Source organism: Pseudochaenichthys georgianus, chromosome 14, assembly GCF_902827115.2.
Source record: "Pseudochaenichthys georgianus chromosome 14, fPseGeo1.2, whole genome shotgun sequence".
In the NCBI taxonomy this organism is placed as follows: domain Eukaryota; kingdom Metazoa; phylum Chordata; class Actinopteri; order Perciformes; family Channichthyidae; genus Pseudochaenichthys; species Pseudochaenichthys georgianus.
Window position 1 is genome coordinate 21125978 of NC_047516.1, and position 17031 is coordinate 21143008.

General features: G+C 43.1%; 1 protein-coding gene across 1 annotated transcript in view; it reads right to left on the reverse strand.

The window, feature by feature from the left end:
* The window catches only part of LOC117458261 (rho guanine nucleotide exchange factor TIAM1-like), a 64370-nt gene that overhangs the window by 15334 nt on the left and 32005 nt on the right, over positions 1 to 17031 (reverse strand). Inside the window, exons 10-17 of the mRNA XM_034098618.2 lie at positions 16231 to 16377; positions 15871 to 15945; positions 12648 to 12818; positions 9033 to 9137; positions 8192 to 8273; positions 7838 to 7924; positions 5140 to 5355; positions 3793 to 3926 (exon numbers count right to left, since the gene is read on the reverse strand). Coding sequence (XP_033954509.2) covers positions 3793 to 3926; positions 5140 to 5355; positions 7838 to 7924; positions 8192 to 8273; positions 9033 to 9137; positions 12648 to 12818; positions 15871 to 15945; positions 16231 to 16377 — 1017 coding nt within the window. The remainder of the gene's footprint in view (positions 1 to 3792; positions 3927 to 5139; positions 5356 to 7837; positions 7925 to 8191; positions 8274 to 9032; positions 9138 to 12647; positions 12819 to 15870; positions 15946 to 16230; positions 16378 to 17031) is intronic.

Genomic DNA, 17031 nt, shown 5'->3' on the forward strand with positions numbered 1-17031 from the left:
CTGAAGTGAAAGGATGATTATGTTATGACACGAGTCTTCACAAATCTATGAACTAAAAGATTTGAAAGCAGTTCAGACTGCATGCTTCCTGCTCTGGGAAGTTATGAGAGTGAAGCAAATGTGAATATGAAAAGGCAAGGGTGTTTCTGTCTGTCCCTGCATGCATAACAGCCATAACAAGACATAAGAACATTGCATATCGAAACTGCAGGTTTTAGTATCACATACGATGTGCCAATTCAAATCTGGAAAATGTCTGAGAACTGAACAAATCCATTCAATACGAGTATCACAACTTGATTAATGTTCATTTCGATCTTTGTTTGGTTATGTGCTCAGAATAAGAAACCCTATTCTTGTGTTGCAGGCTCATGAATCAGCACAGTGCGCCCTCTAGTGGAAGACCATGAAATGACAGCAACAACTGGCAGAAAGATGTTATGCCTGAGGAAGAAGCTAATAAACGGGCTATTTAAAAATATGATCTGAGGCAAGATGTTAAGCCTAAAATTATAGTTGTATTTAATTTATCTTGGAGAAGTCAGTCACTACTTAAAACAAATGCAAGGAGTAATTTAAGCTGAATTATACCATCAGGAGTCAATCAAAACATAGCGATGAAAACTACCCCCCACCCTTCATACACTCAAAAGTGCTTTTCCCATTTCAGATCCCCCTGAGCAAAACTGATAGAGGTTTGTAAATTATAACCAGCAGTCAGTGAGGCTGACTACACCTTGGAGAACACGAGCAATCACCGTCATCTCTATTATCGCAAGCAATCACTGTTTTATACCGCCGTTGGTTTATCGTATTGAGGAGGTTGCTCTGCGCTTTGTCTAAAATAATGAACCTCGCCGTTTCCTCCGGCTAGCCAGACACTCATTTGTCTCCACTAAATGATGTGAAACACTGCCGAGAATGAAGTAATTAGAGTGTGGGATAATTAAAATGGTCCCACTTTGCCTCTTTTTCCCTCAGACTGGCCACCATGTGACCGCAGGCAGCGGGTGAAATGAGGTGAGACGCAATCTTCAGCGCTTTAGAGGCTTCACAAAGAGGATAGTGGGGAAACTAAATTGTGAGAAACATGAGCGAAAAAAGGGGGAAACATTTTAAGAAGAGACCTCAGGCTCAGTTCAGGGCCCGCAGGAGGCGTGTGGAGCGGAGCGGTTTAAAAACAGACAGCAGCCTCATGTTGTTTATGGAAAGGAGCAGCGGGGGGTTAGTGAGGAGGAGGAGGAGGAAGAGGAAGAGGAGGGAAAACAAGGACAGGGAGTCACAGGGAAACTTGAAGGACAAGAGAAAAGAAAAAGCATTCCAAAACAACGATAATGATGATCAGAAAGGACAAAGAAAGATCACTGAGCTGTCAAATCTGAAACGGGACACGGTGACGTCGTTGATCTCAGTTATTGGGACAAAATATATGACAATAAATCCAAGGACGAACAAAGGAAAGAGAAAAAGGAGGATGACAAACAAGAGTAAATCAGACAACAGATGGAAATTAGGGGAAAACAGACCGAGCAGGAGGTGATGAAGGTGAGACGAAGGCAGCCCTGTTTTTCCTTTGCTTTCCCTTCTATATTCATATGTAACAACATCTGATAATAAACCAGGAAGCACACGACTAAGCATTAAACACAAAGGGACGACATCACAGGGTACAAACAATCTCTTTCTCAAGCTTTCTTAAATAACAGTGTTCACAGGTGGGATGCTACATCCTCAGCTAACCTATTTATTGATTAAAAAAACAAAAAAAACAATCGTTGGATTTTGTGCTGGCTGAAGATTTGAAGCCTTATCTCATTTGCATACTCAAGTGTGCCCTCGTCTACATGGTAATACGAAGCTTTAATGAGTCTCCTTCACTGCAGAAAAACAACATACTGGAAACATTGCATAACATTTTTAAACATTAAAATGATTAAACTGCACACGATGCAAAAATGTGTCATGTAAAGATTGCATACTGCTTTTTTTGTTTTTTGCCGTTGTTTTGTTTGGATGAATTTAAATGGATTCCTCTTGCATGTAGAAACACTCGAGTTGAATCCTTTAAATGTTAATCAGGAGCAGAGCGGAGGTACAAACTGTGGAGTTAAACAAGTTTGGGACAGCTGGATATTCTCCTCACATCAAGTGCACAAAGTGAAACTAAAGCCAACCTTGCGTTTCTACCCAGCGCTCTTTGCAACCCTATCTGTTGGGACATCTCGTCTTTTTCAAACTCCCAGCGAATAATGGCACATTGGAGTCACAGAACTATCGACTGTCCAACAGGACTCTGACCTCTCCCATTAGTTCGCCTCGAGACTGAAACTCACTGACACAAATCCAACAGCGCTGTCCCTTCCTAGCCTTTTTTTTTTTCCATTTCTCGGTGGTACCAAAATGGTTCCAGTGGGTACTGGTTATCAGACATTGCCATGGTAATGGAAGCGACAACCGTTTCCAAGGGAGACCGGCTGGCACAAGGGTATCCAGGCAAATCACTGTGCCGACCCTGATCCAACCAGACATGTTCTTAATGAGACAGTGATGCCGTTCACATCACCTGTCTGTCTCCATCTCGACACACACACACACACACAGACCGGCTGGCACAAGGCGTATCCAGGCAATCACTGTGCCGACCCTGATCCAACCAGACATGTTCTTAATGAGACAGTGATGCCGTTCACTCACCTGTCTGTCTCCATCTCGGCACACACACACCACACACCACACACACACACACACACACACACACACACACACACACACACACACACACACACACACACACACACACACACACACACACACACACACACACACCACACACACACACCACACACACACACACACACACACACACACACACACACACACACACCACACACACACACACACACACACACACACACACACACACACACACAGACACACGCACACACACACACACACACACACACACACACACACACACACACACACACACACACACACACACACACACACACACACACACACACACACACAAATGTTGTCAGTAGTGTATAAAACTAAATGTGTTATGTATGTAGGAATAAGATTCATCATACAGTATGTTAAACTTTAGATGTCAACAGAAATACAAAAAATGCTGTAAGAATGAATCATTCAATACAAAGCAACTTCAAAGCGGTTATGAATCTTTGAGATATGGTGTAATAGCTGTGTGTGTGTGCGTACGTGCGTGCGTGTGTGTGTCAGAACACTTGCACACTTCTTGTCTCACATAATTCAGCCCCAAAACAGCCTTTGTGTAAAGGTCACAAGTAACAAACGAGGAAAAAAGCCTCTGAACATCGTCCAAGTTTCTGGCTACATGCTACGCAAAAAAAACTAAAAAACACCTGAGAAATATGTAGGATAAGACCTGCCAGAGAATTTTCATATTATCATAAACACATGGACTCTCAGTGTTTCTTTACACAGTCGAGAATGTGTTGGTCAGTGATACCAACAAGCCCTTTTCTGCCTGACAGATCTCAGATCAGAAACAGTGTGAAATAAAGCACACGACTGCTAGATAAAGTCATCAGGCTGAATTACGGCAGCACAACAATGAAGCTAATTAGCCACGTGTTAGCATTGATCCCCAAGTCACACGCAGACACCAAAACTGCTGGTGTGTGTAAGAACACATCAGACAGGGTGTGTTCGATACTTAAAACTAGACCGATAATCCCCGGGTCTGATTCACAAAATGTCTGAGTTTGTACTCATCTGAAAGCTGTGTCTTTGCATGCCGTATCCTACCTTCTGTCCTGTCCCCAAGCAGGTTTTGTCTTCCTGATAATCTCCAGGACTCTGCGGGGTCAGTCGTGATCCTTCCTCCATACTTTGATCTGGGCTCTCCACTGTCAGCCCGGACACTTCATCCAGGATGTCCTCTACAGACACAGACAGCGGAAACGTGTACATTAAAGCCGTGTGTAGTGTACCCAAGCATTCAAATAGAAATACCCACTTTGTATAATCTACATTTCAACCAGTGCTTATGCATTCCATTATTTATTTTTACACTTGTTTTGATGTTAAAGAGAACTTTGAGTGTTGGGTTATCCTTCTTGATGCATGCACAATACGTGTGACAAAGTAACCTCAACGTAGACATCCCTTCTCCCTTGAGCATTGCTTTCGCAAACATCATATCAGATAGCATTTACTAGCATCATTTGTGTGTTTTTTTTTAAAGTTTTTGTGAGAATTATGTTAATTAAGATATCCCTGTAACCTCTAGCTTCACCATATATTATCTCTTTTAATCCATCGGCATCAAGGAGACGTTTCCTATGTATTTCCTCCGTGTTGAAGCACTTTCGTGTCCACCCGTCTCCTCTTAAGCATGACATCATAGATAACCTCCCTTTGGCTCCCTAGTCTTTTTACTCCCCGCCTGACCCTGTGCGTATGGCACATTCTGCACAATGACAGCTCCACACTCCTCAAGGATTCATATTAATATTCATAGTGCTCCGAGTCCCGGTTTAAACAATGCCAGCTTGTCAGCCTGTTTACTGCAAGACCCAATTTATGAAAGGAATACAAATGTTGCCCTTGCACGAATAAAACGAGCAGGTCAGAGGAAAGCTGGCGGCTGCCTGCAGGTCGGTTATCAGACTGCATCCGTGCATAATTAGAAGAACGCCCTTTTCACCCTCTGCTTGAATACAAAAAAAAACACCATCTGTATTCTTCAGCTACATTGAATTGGGGTTTCAGAGGATGGATGATGGAACATAAGAGAAATAATATATAAAAAGTGGAGCCCAGCAATCTCAGGTTTCCTAAGATAGTTGGATTGTTTTAGATTTCAAGAGACTCTACCAATCACTTTCAATAATTCTATTAAATGCTATAGATATAGGAGGCATTGCGGACAACTATAACTGACATTGGTTAAAAGGTCAACTTTCCACTCTTCTCATTTAACTTGATTTATTGGCATTAACAAAATGTAGATATAATTTGAAAGGGGAAAAGAACCTCACTATGTGTCACTAGAGGACACTGTTTCTATACAGTATCTAATCACTGTTTTCATAGTTTTTAACTTATTCCAGGCATCCACAACTTTGCTTCAGTTAGAACAGCGAGCTTTACCTTGGCTCTGGAGAGAAGATGTCTGTAGCCGGGTTCTTCTGCTCTGCATCAGAGCGCCGGGGGGGAGGGGGCACAGCACCCGAGGGTCCATCTGGGGCAGGGTGCTGACACTCAAGGTCAGCGCTTGGTTTGCAAAGGCAGACCTCATATCGTCCATTTGGAGCGCGGATGCTGGCTTACCGTTCAGCAAGAGAATCTCATCCCCTGCTTTCAGACCTGGAGGAGAATGAAGGGACGAAACAAAGTGAGAAGTGTTCGTTGCAGCTTTCATGCTGAACAACTGAAAGGCTTAATTATGGACAGAAATACATTGCAAGCGCTGAAAGCAATAAAAGCAAGGCAAAGTAAGTGAACGGATTGTAAACCATCCTACACGGTAGCTTTTCTTCAGGCCGTCAACTCAAGATTGCTAACGCGTAAAAAATATCTACACAAACAATACTTTAGTGCCGTACTGCTCAACAGCAGCTCTGTGGCTAATCAGACAAGTTGGGTCTCCAATGTGTTCCAGAACATTAAAAATGCATCCTTCTTTGCATGTTCGCTTCAGGCACACGCTGATCTTAAGAGACTGGGTGGCTTTAAGAAGGAGTGTGCAATGCTGTCTATTTCTGTCCTATCACCTCTGTGGTGCTGTGTATGAAAGATAAACCACGGAACACACTGGAACACAGCTTTCTCCCTGGCCCCGCCCCTCGACCACCTGTGCCCAGCTCAGCTAATTGAGAATTAGAACTCAATCAGCCGACCAATTAGCAGTCAACCTCCCCGATGAACCTGATTGGTTGTGACAGCTGTCTCACCTGCTTATTAAAAAAGACAAAGGGCTGTGGTCCTGTTTGCACAGTCACACGTGAGCACATGTTTGCGTGTTCCCCTTTTTTATATCGTCTACTTTGATAAAAAAACTCTTTGGTGTGGCTTTCATAGTACACTGACTGCTACACACACACACACACACACACACACACACACACACACACACACACAGTCACACATATAGCCACACATATAGCCACACATTTAGCCCTAAGATATGACCTAGTTGTCTGGGATGTGAAATGTCAGCTGTAGCAGAGTCTTTATTGGACCGAGAGATAACCCCTCTGGCCATATACGGCTGATGTGTGCGTAGCTGTGTGTGTTGCATGTGTGTGTGTCTATGTGTACGCTTCTGTAAGGGGGAGCAGGAATTACACACACAGAGAGAGAGAGAGAGAGGACGAGGAGGACGTGAGCGCTGGAGAGAGAGAAGATAGATATGAAGAGAGAGAGGAGAGAAGCACAGACTGACGTGAAGAGGAGAGGAGATGAGAGAGAGATCGAAGGAGAGGATCGAGAGAGAGAAGAGAGAGAGAGAGAGAGGGCTGCAGTGAGAAGAGAGAGAGAGAGAGAGAGAGAGAGAGAGAGAGAGAGAGAGAACCCTTTGGGGCTCCTTGTCCAGTGATGGCCTGGTTTCTGCGTATACCCTGCAGAAATTGAAGCGTGATTTCTTTCACTCCTCATCCATCCTTTTCACTGTTAGTAAAACGCATGCATGCAACCAAAGGAACATGCCAGTCTGCACACGGACCTACTGATGTACTTTATTCAGTGATTCAGCAGAATATAGCCTAATCTTACCAAAAAAAAGATGCATTGTGTTGTGTGTATGCCGGTAGCTTTTTCTATCTCTCCTCGCCTATGAAGGTGCAGCGCGGCTCTATCCTCTGCCTGCTTAGCGAGCAGCTTTTGAGATTGCTAATGCACTGGAGGACACAATCTCACACTTGAGTAACCTTGCTCTCACCCTGGGGCACAATAGTAGGGCATGTTATTTTCTATACATTAGTGTTGTATCTACAGAGCAGCCGTGTGTCTCTCCAACCCATTAGGTCTCTGTTCAAAGATAGACCGACGAACGGGGGTTGATCTCCAGACACAGACAAAGGACAAAGGAATGCATTTTTTTTATTTGCACTCAGGAAGAAGAATGAATCAGATTTATAGCTTTTATACACATTTTTTTTGTAGGTTTTTGACACATTTCATAATGCCTTTTTCAGTATACAAACAAGTACTACGACTGATGGAAGACTAAAGTGCGTAGAACAGATGATTCAAGACTTTAAAGGCGTATTTTTGGCAAGCACCCAGATGTGTTTCTGCTTTGTAGTTGCTGTCATGTGGACAGACTGATGTTGAAGGCCTTTCTTGGCTGTGAATGACCTCTATATGGATTGCATTTTCTTTTTTTGGAAGTTGATGTTTATTGCCTTGTAAATCCTCTTCGATCCATACAATTAAAAAAAAAAAAATGCATCTGTAATAAGTGTGCATCTCTGCCTTTTTTGAGACAACCATTTATTTTCTACTCTGTTCTGAGCAGGCCTCTGTCTCTCATCAAAAGACATTCAGCTGTTGGCTCGGTATCTGATGCCGTCACACAAAGCTGCACTGATAAGCTGTCGTGTGGGATCAGGTGTTTTGCAGGTGAGGCGTTCGAGTGTTGAGTTTGCAATGTCAACTCAAGAGAGAAATATGTACCGAGCTTTCACATATCCGTTACACGACTCCTGAGGTCACTGCACTCAGATTCATCTATGGAAACTGTGGTGGACTTTTGTTTGGTTTTCTTAGTCTAAATATCAACTCTCGAGGAACTGAAAGTAAAGTACACTTCATGTTTATTTGTTGATTTAAAAGAAGCAATTCTTACCTTTGGCTGAGGCTAGTCCGTCTGCTTTCACTTCAGTAATATGGAGCTGCTGCGTCCCTTCCTCGTCGAGGACTGCCACGGAAAAACCTGCAGAAATAGATAAGAAGTCACAATAAGAGATTCAGCCATTTAGTCCTCTTTCAAAAATCTCTATTTGACAACGTGCAATGCTGGCTCATAACGACTGAGCAATTAGATCCACCTAGGATGAAATGCACTCAAACTGGCTCAGTCCCCTTTAGTCTCGAACAAAGCATGACTCATGAAGTCTATTATGAAATCAATTTGATACAGAATGTAAGAGTCGGAACAGCAAAAGGGTTCAAAAGGGGGCATTGTCAGAGACTAGCATACCATATCCAATTGTGCAGGACTCGGCTTTGTCGAACCGGATCACCTTGGTGGCTTTGGGGCAAACCTCAATCTCTTTGTAGAGCTGCAAACACAAGAAAATGCTATTTAATTGGCTACAAATGGAAGGATTGGAGTTCAAGGTCATGTTATGGCTCTCAGTACAAGTTCATGTATTATTCAGGCTCCTTAGCAGAGCACTTGCAAGTGAAGGTGGTGGGGTCAAGATCCAGGTCAGGTCTGAGCAGTGAGTGGGTGCACAGAGAAGGGTTTGACCCCTCGGCGGGCGAAAGCATAGACACAGCTGTGTGTATCGAGCAACACACAGGGACAGAAGGCTGCCGTGTGTAATGGCATTCACTGTGGAGAAATATCACTGATCAAAGCCGGGAGATGAAAGACCTCTTGAGGAAAAGGGGCGAGTGATACTTTGCTTTGAGACAGAGTTCAGTGTTTCCCCGACAAAGCACCGTCGCTAAGAGAATTCATTTTGGGGATTGAGTAGAGAGGTGAGGTCTTTTTCAATAACAGTGCACATAATACACTCAGAATGTTATTTTTGCATAATTTAAAGCATATGGGATGGTACATCTTTTCCATCGTGGGAGTTGCATATGCATTGCAAATCAAATCTGTCAACCAAGTTATAAAACATGCACAAGCTTGCATCCATAAATGCCTAGAGTAAAACAAAGATGAATTAGTAATACGTTGACGAATCCAAATGGGATGTTGAACATCTGCTGAAAAGACCTGGTTTCCTGGTTCATTATCAGTTCAGTCTCCAAAGTTCACTCCTGGACAACACAAGTTATGAACACAGTGCTTCAGTGTTTGTTCTCACCAGATCAGAGATGTCCTCTTCGAGTGTGGGAATATAAAAGAGTACTTTGTTGTCAATACACATCTTCAAGCGCAGGTAGTGTCCAGAGGGGTCTATTGTATGGGTCTGCAACAAAACAGGAGGGAAATGAAGAGAGGGATGAATAAGTGTTGACAAGTTGATTCCAAAATGAGAAAAACATAATCGCTCTTATTGATCTTCTTTATTCTGTAACAGAGTATTCTAAACCCACTTATCAAAGCACCATTACCACTCCTACATCCTCTGACAAAGTGACATACATGTATCCAGTCATGTATATCATCCACATATATCCACATGCATGTAACACACAGGGGCCATGAATTAGATGCTCCAGTTCCTTGTGACGCATGCACACAAACTATGGGGGTTATTCCCTATCTTTATTCAAGAGCGTGGTATTTAAATTTGAGAGCATACTTTATATATTTATTTCCCTCAAACTCTGTCCTCGCACTCAAATAGTGCCTGCTTGCACTTAGATTGGCTCTGCTTGTGCTCAAACTGTACGCTTGCACTCAGATATATTGCTGCTCAGAATGATTCTGTGCGCGCTCGAAACTTTTTCTGCTCTCAGAATTATTCTGTGCGCGCTCGAAACTTTTGTGCAACAATCCTGTCAAAATCCCTCAACCAATAGGAGGCCAGGTGTCCTTGCGGGTGCGTTCGCTTTACTTATTACAGCGTCCCGTCAGGGCGGTTACTCTTTGGTTTATAAACTCCAGCCCTCCACGGCTTTATAACATAACATGTACATCAGTTCGCTGTACAACTTTTTTTGGGGGGGGGGGTGTAAGCACAGTTAGTACATGTTTATAAAACGGACAATTCAAATCAAGCAATCTGATGTTTCTTAGTCGTGATATAATGAGCGTATATCCCGGGTATAATTGTAGTTACTTTTCACAAGTCAGTATCCCTCCGCGTCTGAGAACCGTTACAACCATATGGTTACAACTGTTACATTACGTCCGTCACGAAACTAACTAACTAACTAACAAAGCTTAAAATGGAAACATTTAAGGTTAACGTCGACCTCCGGGGTGGCCTTACTATGGAGGAGTGGATTGAGAAGTGCCTATCTCCAGAAAAAAAAAGCACCTAAACGACGACAAGCTGTCTGTCTAATATGTTCTCTAGCTGTTATTGTTGTTGCATAGCAACCACCTCGCACTATGTTTTGTGCAGAAGGCAACGGAGGGACTATTTTGTTTTGAACATCATTATTTAATAATAAAAACGATTGAAATGTGAGTGTGTATTTTTCTTTCACATTGCCAGCCACACGTGGTAACCGTTTTATAAATGCAATAGCTCACTTCAGGCCGTGATATACGAATATCTATACAATATGGTTGTCGACACTCCGCTTCGCGTCGGGCCGAACCAAGCCGTAGCACAACAGTGCTGGAGCAGAACAACAGTCTGGAGGAAGAAGTGGGCCGGTTGGAAAATTCACTAGCAATCCCCCCTCCCAGAGCTCTCTATATGGCGCTGCCCCCTCCTCCCGTTGACAATTTACTAGCGATAACGAGGGCCGGTCGAGATTCCCGGGCTGATTTTTAGTCCCAGTACGCCTAGCTATTATAAGGTGCTGGTATACTGCTTCCTCCCCCCCCCCCCAAAAAAACAAGTTGTAAATCAAACAAACATGTTATAAAGCCGTGGAGGGCTGGAGTTTATAAACCAAAGAGTAACCGCCCTGACGGGACGCTGTAATAAGTAAAGCGAACGCACCCGCAAGGACACCTGGCCTCCTATTGGTTGAGGGATTTTGACAGGATTGTTGCACAAAAGTTTCGAGCGCGCACAGAATAATTCTGAGAGCAGAAAAAGTTTCGAGCGCGCACAGAATCATTCTGAGCAGCAATATATCTGAGTGCAAGCGTACAGTTTGAGCACAAGCAGAGCAAATCTAAGTGCAAGCAGGCACTATTTGAGTGCGAGGACAGAGTTTGAGGGAAATAAATACATAAAGTATGCTCTCAAATTTAAATACCACGCTCTTGAATAAAGATAGGGAATATCCCCCATAACAAACACACACACACACACACACACACACACACACACACACACACACACACACACACACACACACACACACACACACACACCAATCAGCTTCACCCATGTGTTTTAACAAACCCTCGAGCGGAACACATACGTATCATTAGACGTCATTAGCGTAGCGCGTCTCTGGCTGAGACCAACGAGGAAGAAAAAGGAGATGGATGGCCAGGAGAATTGACAAGAAGGGATGTGAGACACTGTCGTTCTATGTACACAGGAACAATCTACAGAGTCTCCCATCTCAGCTATCCTCTGATTTCACTTCAAGAATAATTTAATCAGAGTAGAAAAAATCTTTCTATTCATATGTAACCACTTATGGTATTCTCCCGTAGACAGAGTTGTACGAGCCTCATTCTTCAAGATTGCGTGTGTTTGACAGGCCTGTTGAAATGAAATGCTTGCAAACAGTTGTTTACTACTACCGGTTTAACTGGAGCATGTTTGCTCGTCTTCATATGTGTGCACGCTATTGTGCAACAAACCAATGGACTTCTAGAGCACAAAGGTTGGGCCTGTGTTTCAACATGTTCTTATTTTGTTTTGTTTTATTTTATTTTGTTTTGTTTATTAAGATTTCCAGTACTGTATGTTGCATGTTTTTATTTGATTGCATTTACTTGTTTAAAATGACATTTGTTTTAGGTTGACTTACAACATCTGTCCAGGGACTACAGATGAAAAATAGGCTCTTGGCTAACTCTGGCACATTTACAGAAATGTTGATTAATGTGCACTGTCCCTGTTACAGGGTGTATGCAGGAATCCTGAAGTCACATGTAAGACCTTTTAAGACCTTTTTTAAGACCCTTCCCATACATGTTAAGACCTCATCGCCACTTGGAGTTTTAACCGGTTACCTTGGCGACACACTTTACCTCACATTGACTATATCCAGTATTGATTGTCCTTCCTCCTTATCTTCCAACCATGTGGACGCAGACTTGCATTTCCCCATAACGATGTTGTTTAACAACCGGCGTAAACGGACCTTCGCGCTATCAAGCAGTGAGCGTGCGATGTCCTGTTCAGATGACGTCAAACCCAACGGGGTGCCATAAATAAATGACACAGAATCACACTACACACCTACGCAGTGATTACATTCAGGCAGACTGTGGAATACAACCTCTTTGGGCCATTTATATACTTATTGAAAACAAGCTACAAAATGTAATACCTTGGAAAATGCTGTTTAATACTTTTTAATAGCCTTCATTTCGCTAAATTGATTGATCAACTTTTAATACTTTTTAAGACCCCGCGGACACCCTGTGTTAAATAAATGATTAAAGAAAATTAAATACTGAATATCAATCCACATTTTTGAAGTATTGCATAAAGTTTGGTCTGCTTCATCACACTTGCACTATTTCTTCTGTTTTTCTGTGTTATTGTGTTGGTGGAGCCCGTGACCTAGGATTGTCATCGACATAACTACACTGTAGCTACGTACGTATGACAAATAAAAGCCTTGAACCTTGTATTGTACAGCGTGCACAGCTATCAGCAATGTCTCACCTTGCAGACGGAGCTGAGGACGTCCAGCGCTGTCTCCCCCGGCTGAACGATGGCCAGGACAGGCTTGTTGTCGGGGAGAGACACCCAGGAGGGCTGCAGGTAATCAGGAACCCAAATGTCGCTCTCTACGTTTTGCTGAGGAACGCTTTTCACCGAGCCGTCTTTCTCCTTCTGAGAAAACAACACATACAGAAGATTTAAGCAACTTTGAGTAGCCTCGGTGAAAACAGTCCATAATCATGGCACTCCATCATTAACTAATAGCATCATGAAACCCTTTTGGTTCCAGTTGATAATACACCAAGGGACGAATGAAAAACTATTCAGATGGCTAAAATAGTGCAGTAATCCTTGTAATCATCATTGTTTTTCTTCTTAAAACCCCTACATTTGCTGATTAGATGGAAACTGTTGGTGGCCTGAAAGCAGCAGGAGATCTGATTACAAAATCTAATTTGTCCGTGTAGATGAGAGCCTTTGATACAATTGTCTCCCTGCGTGGGTATTTGTTACATATGTGTGTGTATTCTGTTCAAAGCAGAGAGTGTAACCTTTAAACCCATCAGTCTGACCTCTGTCCTGTGATGCTGTCCCGCTCGCCTCTTCTGTTCGACCTCACACTGTCTGTCACTGATACCTTATCTGCTGCTATCAAATAACAGCCTCCACAAACTCATTTATTCTTTCATTCCTCCATAGCAACCCCCTAACACTAATAATTGCCTCTCCTTCTGGTGCCCCTTCCCCTCTATCTACACCTCACTCCATCATCTCCCTCCACCCCATCTTTTCTTCGCGCCATACAATCTGCTGACTGTTGCCGACTGGTCTGTGTGTGTGTGTGTGTGTGTGTGTGTGTGTGTGTGTGTGTGTGTGTGTGTGTGTGTGTGTGTGTGTGTGTGTGTGTGTGTGTGTGTGTGTGTGTGTGTGTGTGTGTGTGTGTGTGTGTGTGTGTGTGTGTGTGTGCGTGCGCGTGCGTGTGTGTGTGTGTGCATGTGGTCTAGCATTACTATACTTGTGGGGACCTAAATCTGTTTACATAGTCACGTGTGGGGACTCGCCTCCCTTATGGGGACAAATTGGAGGTCCCCATAAGGGCAATCATTAATTTTAGGGTGAAGACTTGGTTATGGTTAGGATTAGGGTTAGGGTTAGGGTAAGGGTAAGGGTTAGGGTTAGGCATGTGTTGGTTATGGTTAAGGTTAGGATAAGTCTCCAGGAAATGCATATAAGTCAATGTAATGTCCCCTGAAGTGATGTATACATGGTGTGTGTGTGTGTGTGTGTGTGTGTGTGTGTGTGTGTGTGTGTGTGTGTGTGTGTGTGTGTGTGTGTGTGTGTGTGTGTGTGTGTGCGTGTGTGTGTGTTTGTGTGTGTGCGTGTGTGTGTGTGTGTGTGTGTGTGCGTGTGTGTGTGTGTGTGTGTGTGTGTGTGCGTGTGTGTGTGTGTGTGTGTTGATCTGTGTGTTTGTTAGATTGAAAGTGAGACAGAGAAGCCTATATGCAAAAGAACAGTTCCTTTTCGATTGCATGAATATAACACTGACACACGCAGCTCAAAATAAATAAATATCATAAGCATGTTTTCAGTTAGACAGCAGACCGGGGGGCCTAAACTAGTGCCTCCCCCCCAACTCCCTGATCTCCCCAGCCTTTGCTACCATCTGTCTCCCCTCCTGGCCCATTTTGGATGCCGCCGGTGGGGAGGTGGGGGTCCAAGGTGGTAAACAGAACTCCCTTTCTCACCCTCTTTTTTCCATCAGTGGGATTCCCCATAACAAACAAGGAATTGAAGCTCGGACAAGCCCTCAGATGGGAGTATTTGGATCTACGGTGATCTAACTGGAGATGCTCGTTCCTACCGATGCAGCGTTTCCTGCTTTGTCTTAAAACAAACTGACGCACTTTAGTTCCTATGCATTTCTTCTCTGTCATCCCATACCCTGCTAGCTGAAGCGGGGCGTGGGTGGATGGAAACCAATCTCTCACAGTGCCACTGGGGGCCCCAACGGTCAGAGTGCTGCAGAGTTTTCTTCCATCTACTGCTGCATTTTATCAGTTCTCATCAAATATGGAGCTGGCATGCTTGTCCTTGCACAACCCATAAGTAATTGGACATTTTTCCTTACAGTTCATATAAATGTATTATTGATAAGCCTGCTACTACTGGAAACCTACAACCCTATGGAAGCCTTTGATGGTCTATTTTTCTCTCTGAAGATATTATTCATTTGCAGTTTTCTGTCAATTGTGGTCCATGTGACACAGGAGCACAGATGGTGTGAACGGCCTTTTGGTAGCAAATGCCTGCATAATGTGTTGAAACATCAGAAAGCTAATGATCTGAGCAGATCAGATTACATTTGTCTCAGAGGGATTAGCAGACTGAAATATCCCTCCAGTCGATAGCCAATGATGCCGTGAGAGCGGGAATTGCCTGGGGCAAAGGAAAAGAAGAAATGTGAATCTGTCAGCACTGATCTGAGAAAGGTGTTTGACACACAATAGGATGGTACAGAAGAAGAGAAATTGCATTATTTCTGGCTATGACGCAGAGTAAGAGAAAGGAGAGGGCAGTTATAAAACCAAGTTATTCCTGCGAGTCCGGTGAAGCCAATCATTTGGCGAGAGGATGAACAGCTACGGAAGATGAAATAGGTGGTTAATATACTCAAAAATTATCTAATGGCTTCGAGGGACAAGATTCATTATCTACCCTTCCACTCTGAGGACAGAAAGAATGTCTAAAAACATGAAAGCAGAAGCTCGGAAATGACCTCAAAGAAATACACATTGTTGCAGAAGAGTGAGGATAATTTGTGCTTCCCCCACACAACGCACTAAATGAAGAGCCAACGCACCAAAAGGATTTCAGTTAAGTGAACGGAGGTGGAAAAATCCAGCGGTGTTGCTAGCCTCTGGGTCTTAAGAAGCTCAAAACCCTTTATGCAAGTACAAAGGTTTATTAGATGCCCTTGTGATTTGCATGTTGGCTTATGCAAAAGGAAAACAATGACAAAGAATGAGCCTACAGCTACATGAGGTCTGGTTCTCTGTCGTGTATGTCAGACTAGGAAGGAGAGGGGGAACTTAGTTGAGCCTTAGGAAGATTGGTACTGTTAAAAATAAACAGTAATGGAAAATGTGATTCTATTATCGTCCTTGGTAATAAGGTGTATTTGTGTTTTTTATTAGTTCTCAAGTAAAGATGGCTGAGCTCTTACAGATTTCTCGCTGGCTGAGTCTTCAAACATGCGCTCCAAAGGTTTCCTCACCGGCTCCACCCCATCAACAAAGACCTGCAATCACACGGAGAATAAGACATTTCAGCGGCATCCACATGTGTTTCATCCATCGTAGTTATTTCCTCCACAATAGTTGTACAAATTATCCAATCTGCAAATCTTTTCTGAGCATTTTAATTTAATGCTAAACCAACATGAACATACAGTGTTGATTAGCAGCTGATTGAGTACCTCACCGGTGCTTCATGAACAAATGGATATGTCTCCAATAACTAACACTTTTTTCAACACTGTAAGATCAATGAAAGGTTTGTAGTATGGTTGTGTCACTATGGTTACCTGGTTGATGGAAGGATGTCCCTTGGTCTTCCTCTTGGAGGTGGTGTCCAGACCCCAGAGAGAGGAGAACCGGCTGCGGCGTTTACTGATGGTCCGAGGCATGGCCTGGTTCCTCCTCCTGATGCTGCACTCTGTCCGCGCTGCCACCTGGTAGATCACAGAAAACATTCATCCAAAGGAAATAGCGTTATCGTAACATTGTACAATTTCTCAATAGTTCTTACAGCTACAGTAATCCACTTCCAATCCACTTATCCTTATCTGTTACTAAGCCGGACCTATCTTACAGCTAAATGGCCTGCTATCTGCAGAAAGGTTCAGAGTCAAGAATGAAATTCAGCTTATCAAATCCAGTATCCATTTAGCATTTAGGAAACATAAAGATAACATTTTAAGTATCTATGATAAACGTTTATTTGTATATATAGATTCCTCACTATAAGCGGAACTAAAAATCAAGCACAAGGAACTCACTTTTCAAAAGAGAAGTTTAAAAGAGTCAGTTTCATAGCCAGAGAAATGTAAAAGCATTTGCATAGACCAGCGGCTCCCAACCTTTTTCAAGGCTAAATAAAGTTCTGATTGGTCAATTCAGAACATGTGACATGTTGTAAATCCAGTAGAACAGACCGCTATCAAGGACTGGAATGACCGTTGCTAAGGAAAATCATAATGTTTTGCAAATTATTTGGCGGCAAAATTGAATTTACCTTTACACCCTTTCTTATTTGACTTGGGCTTTTAGATGAAGACCGCACACAGTTAATAAATACAACTATTCTTCTGGCTAAAATACATATG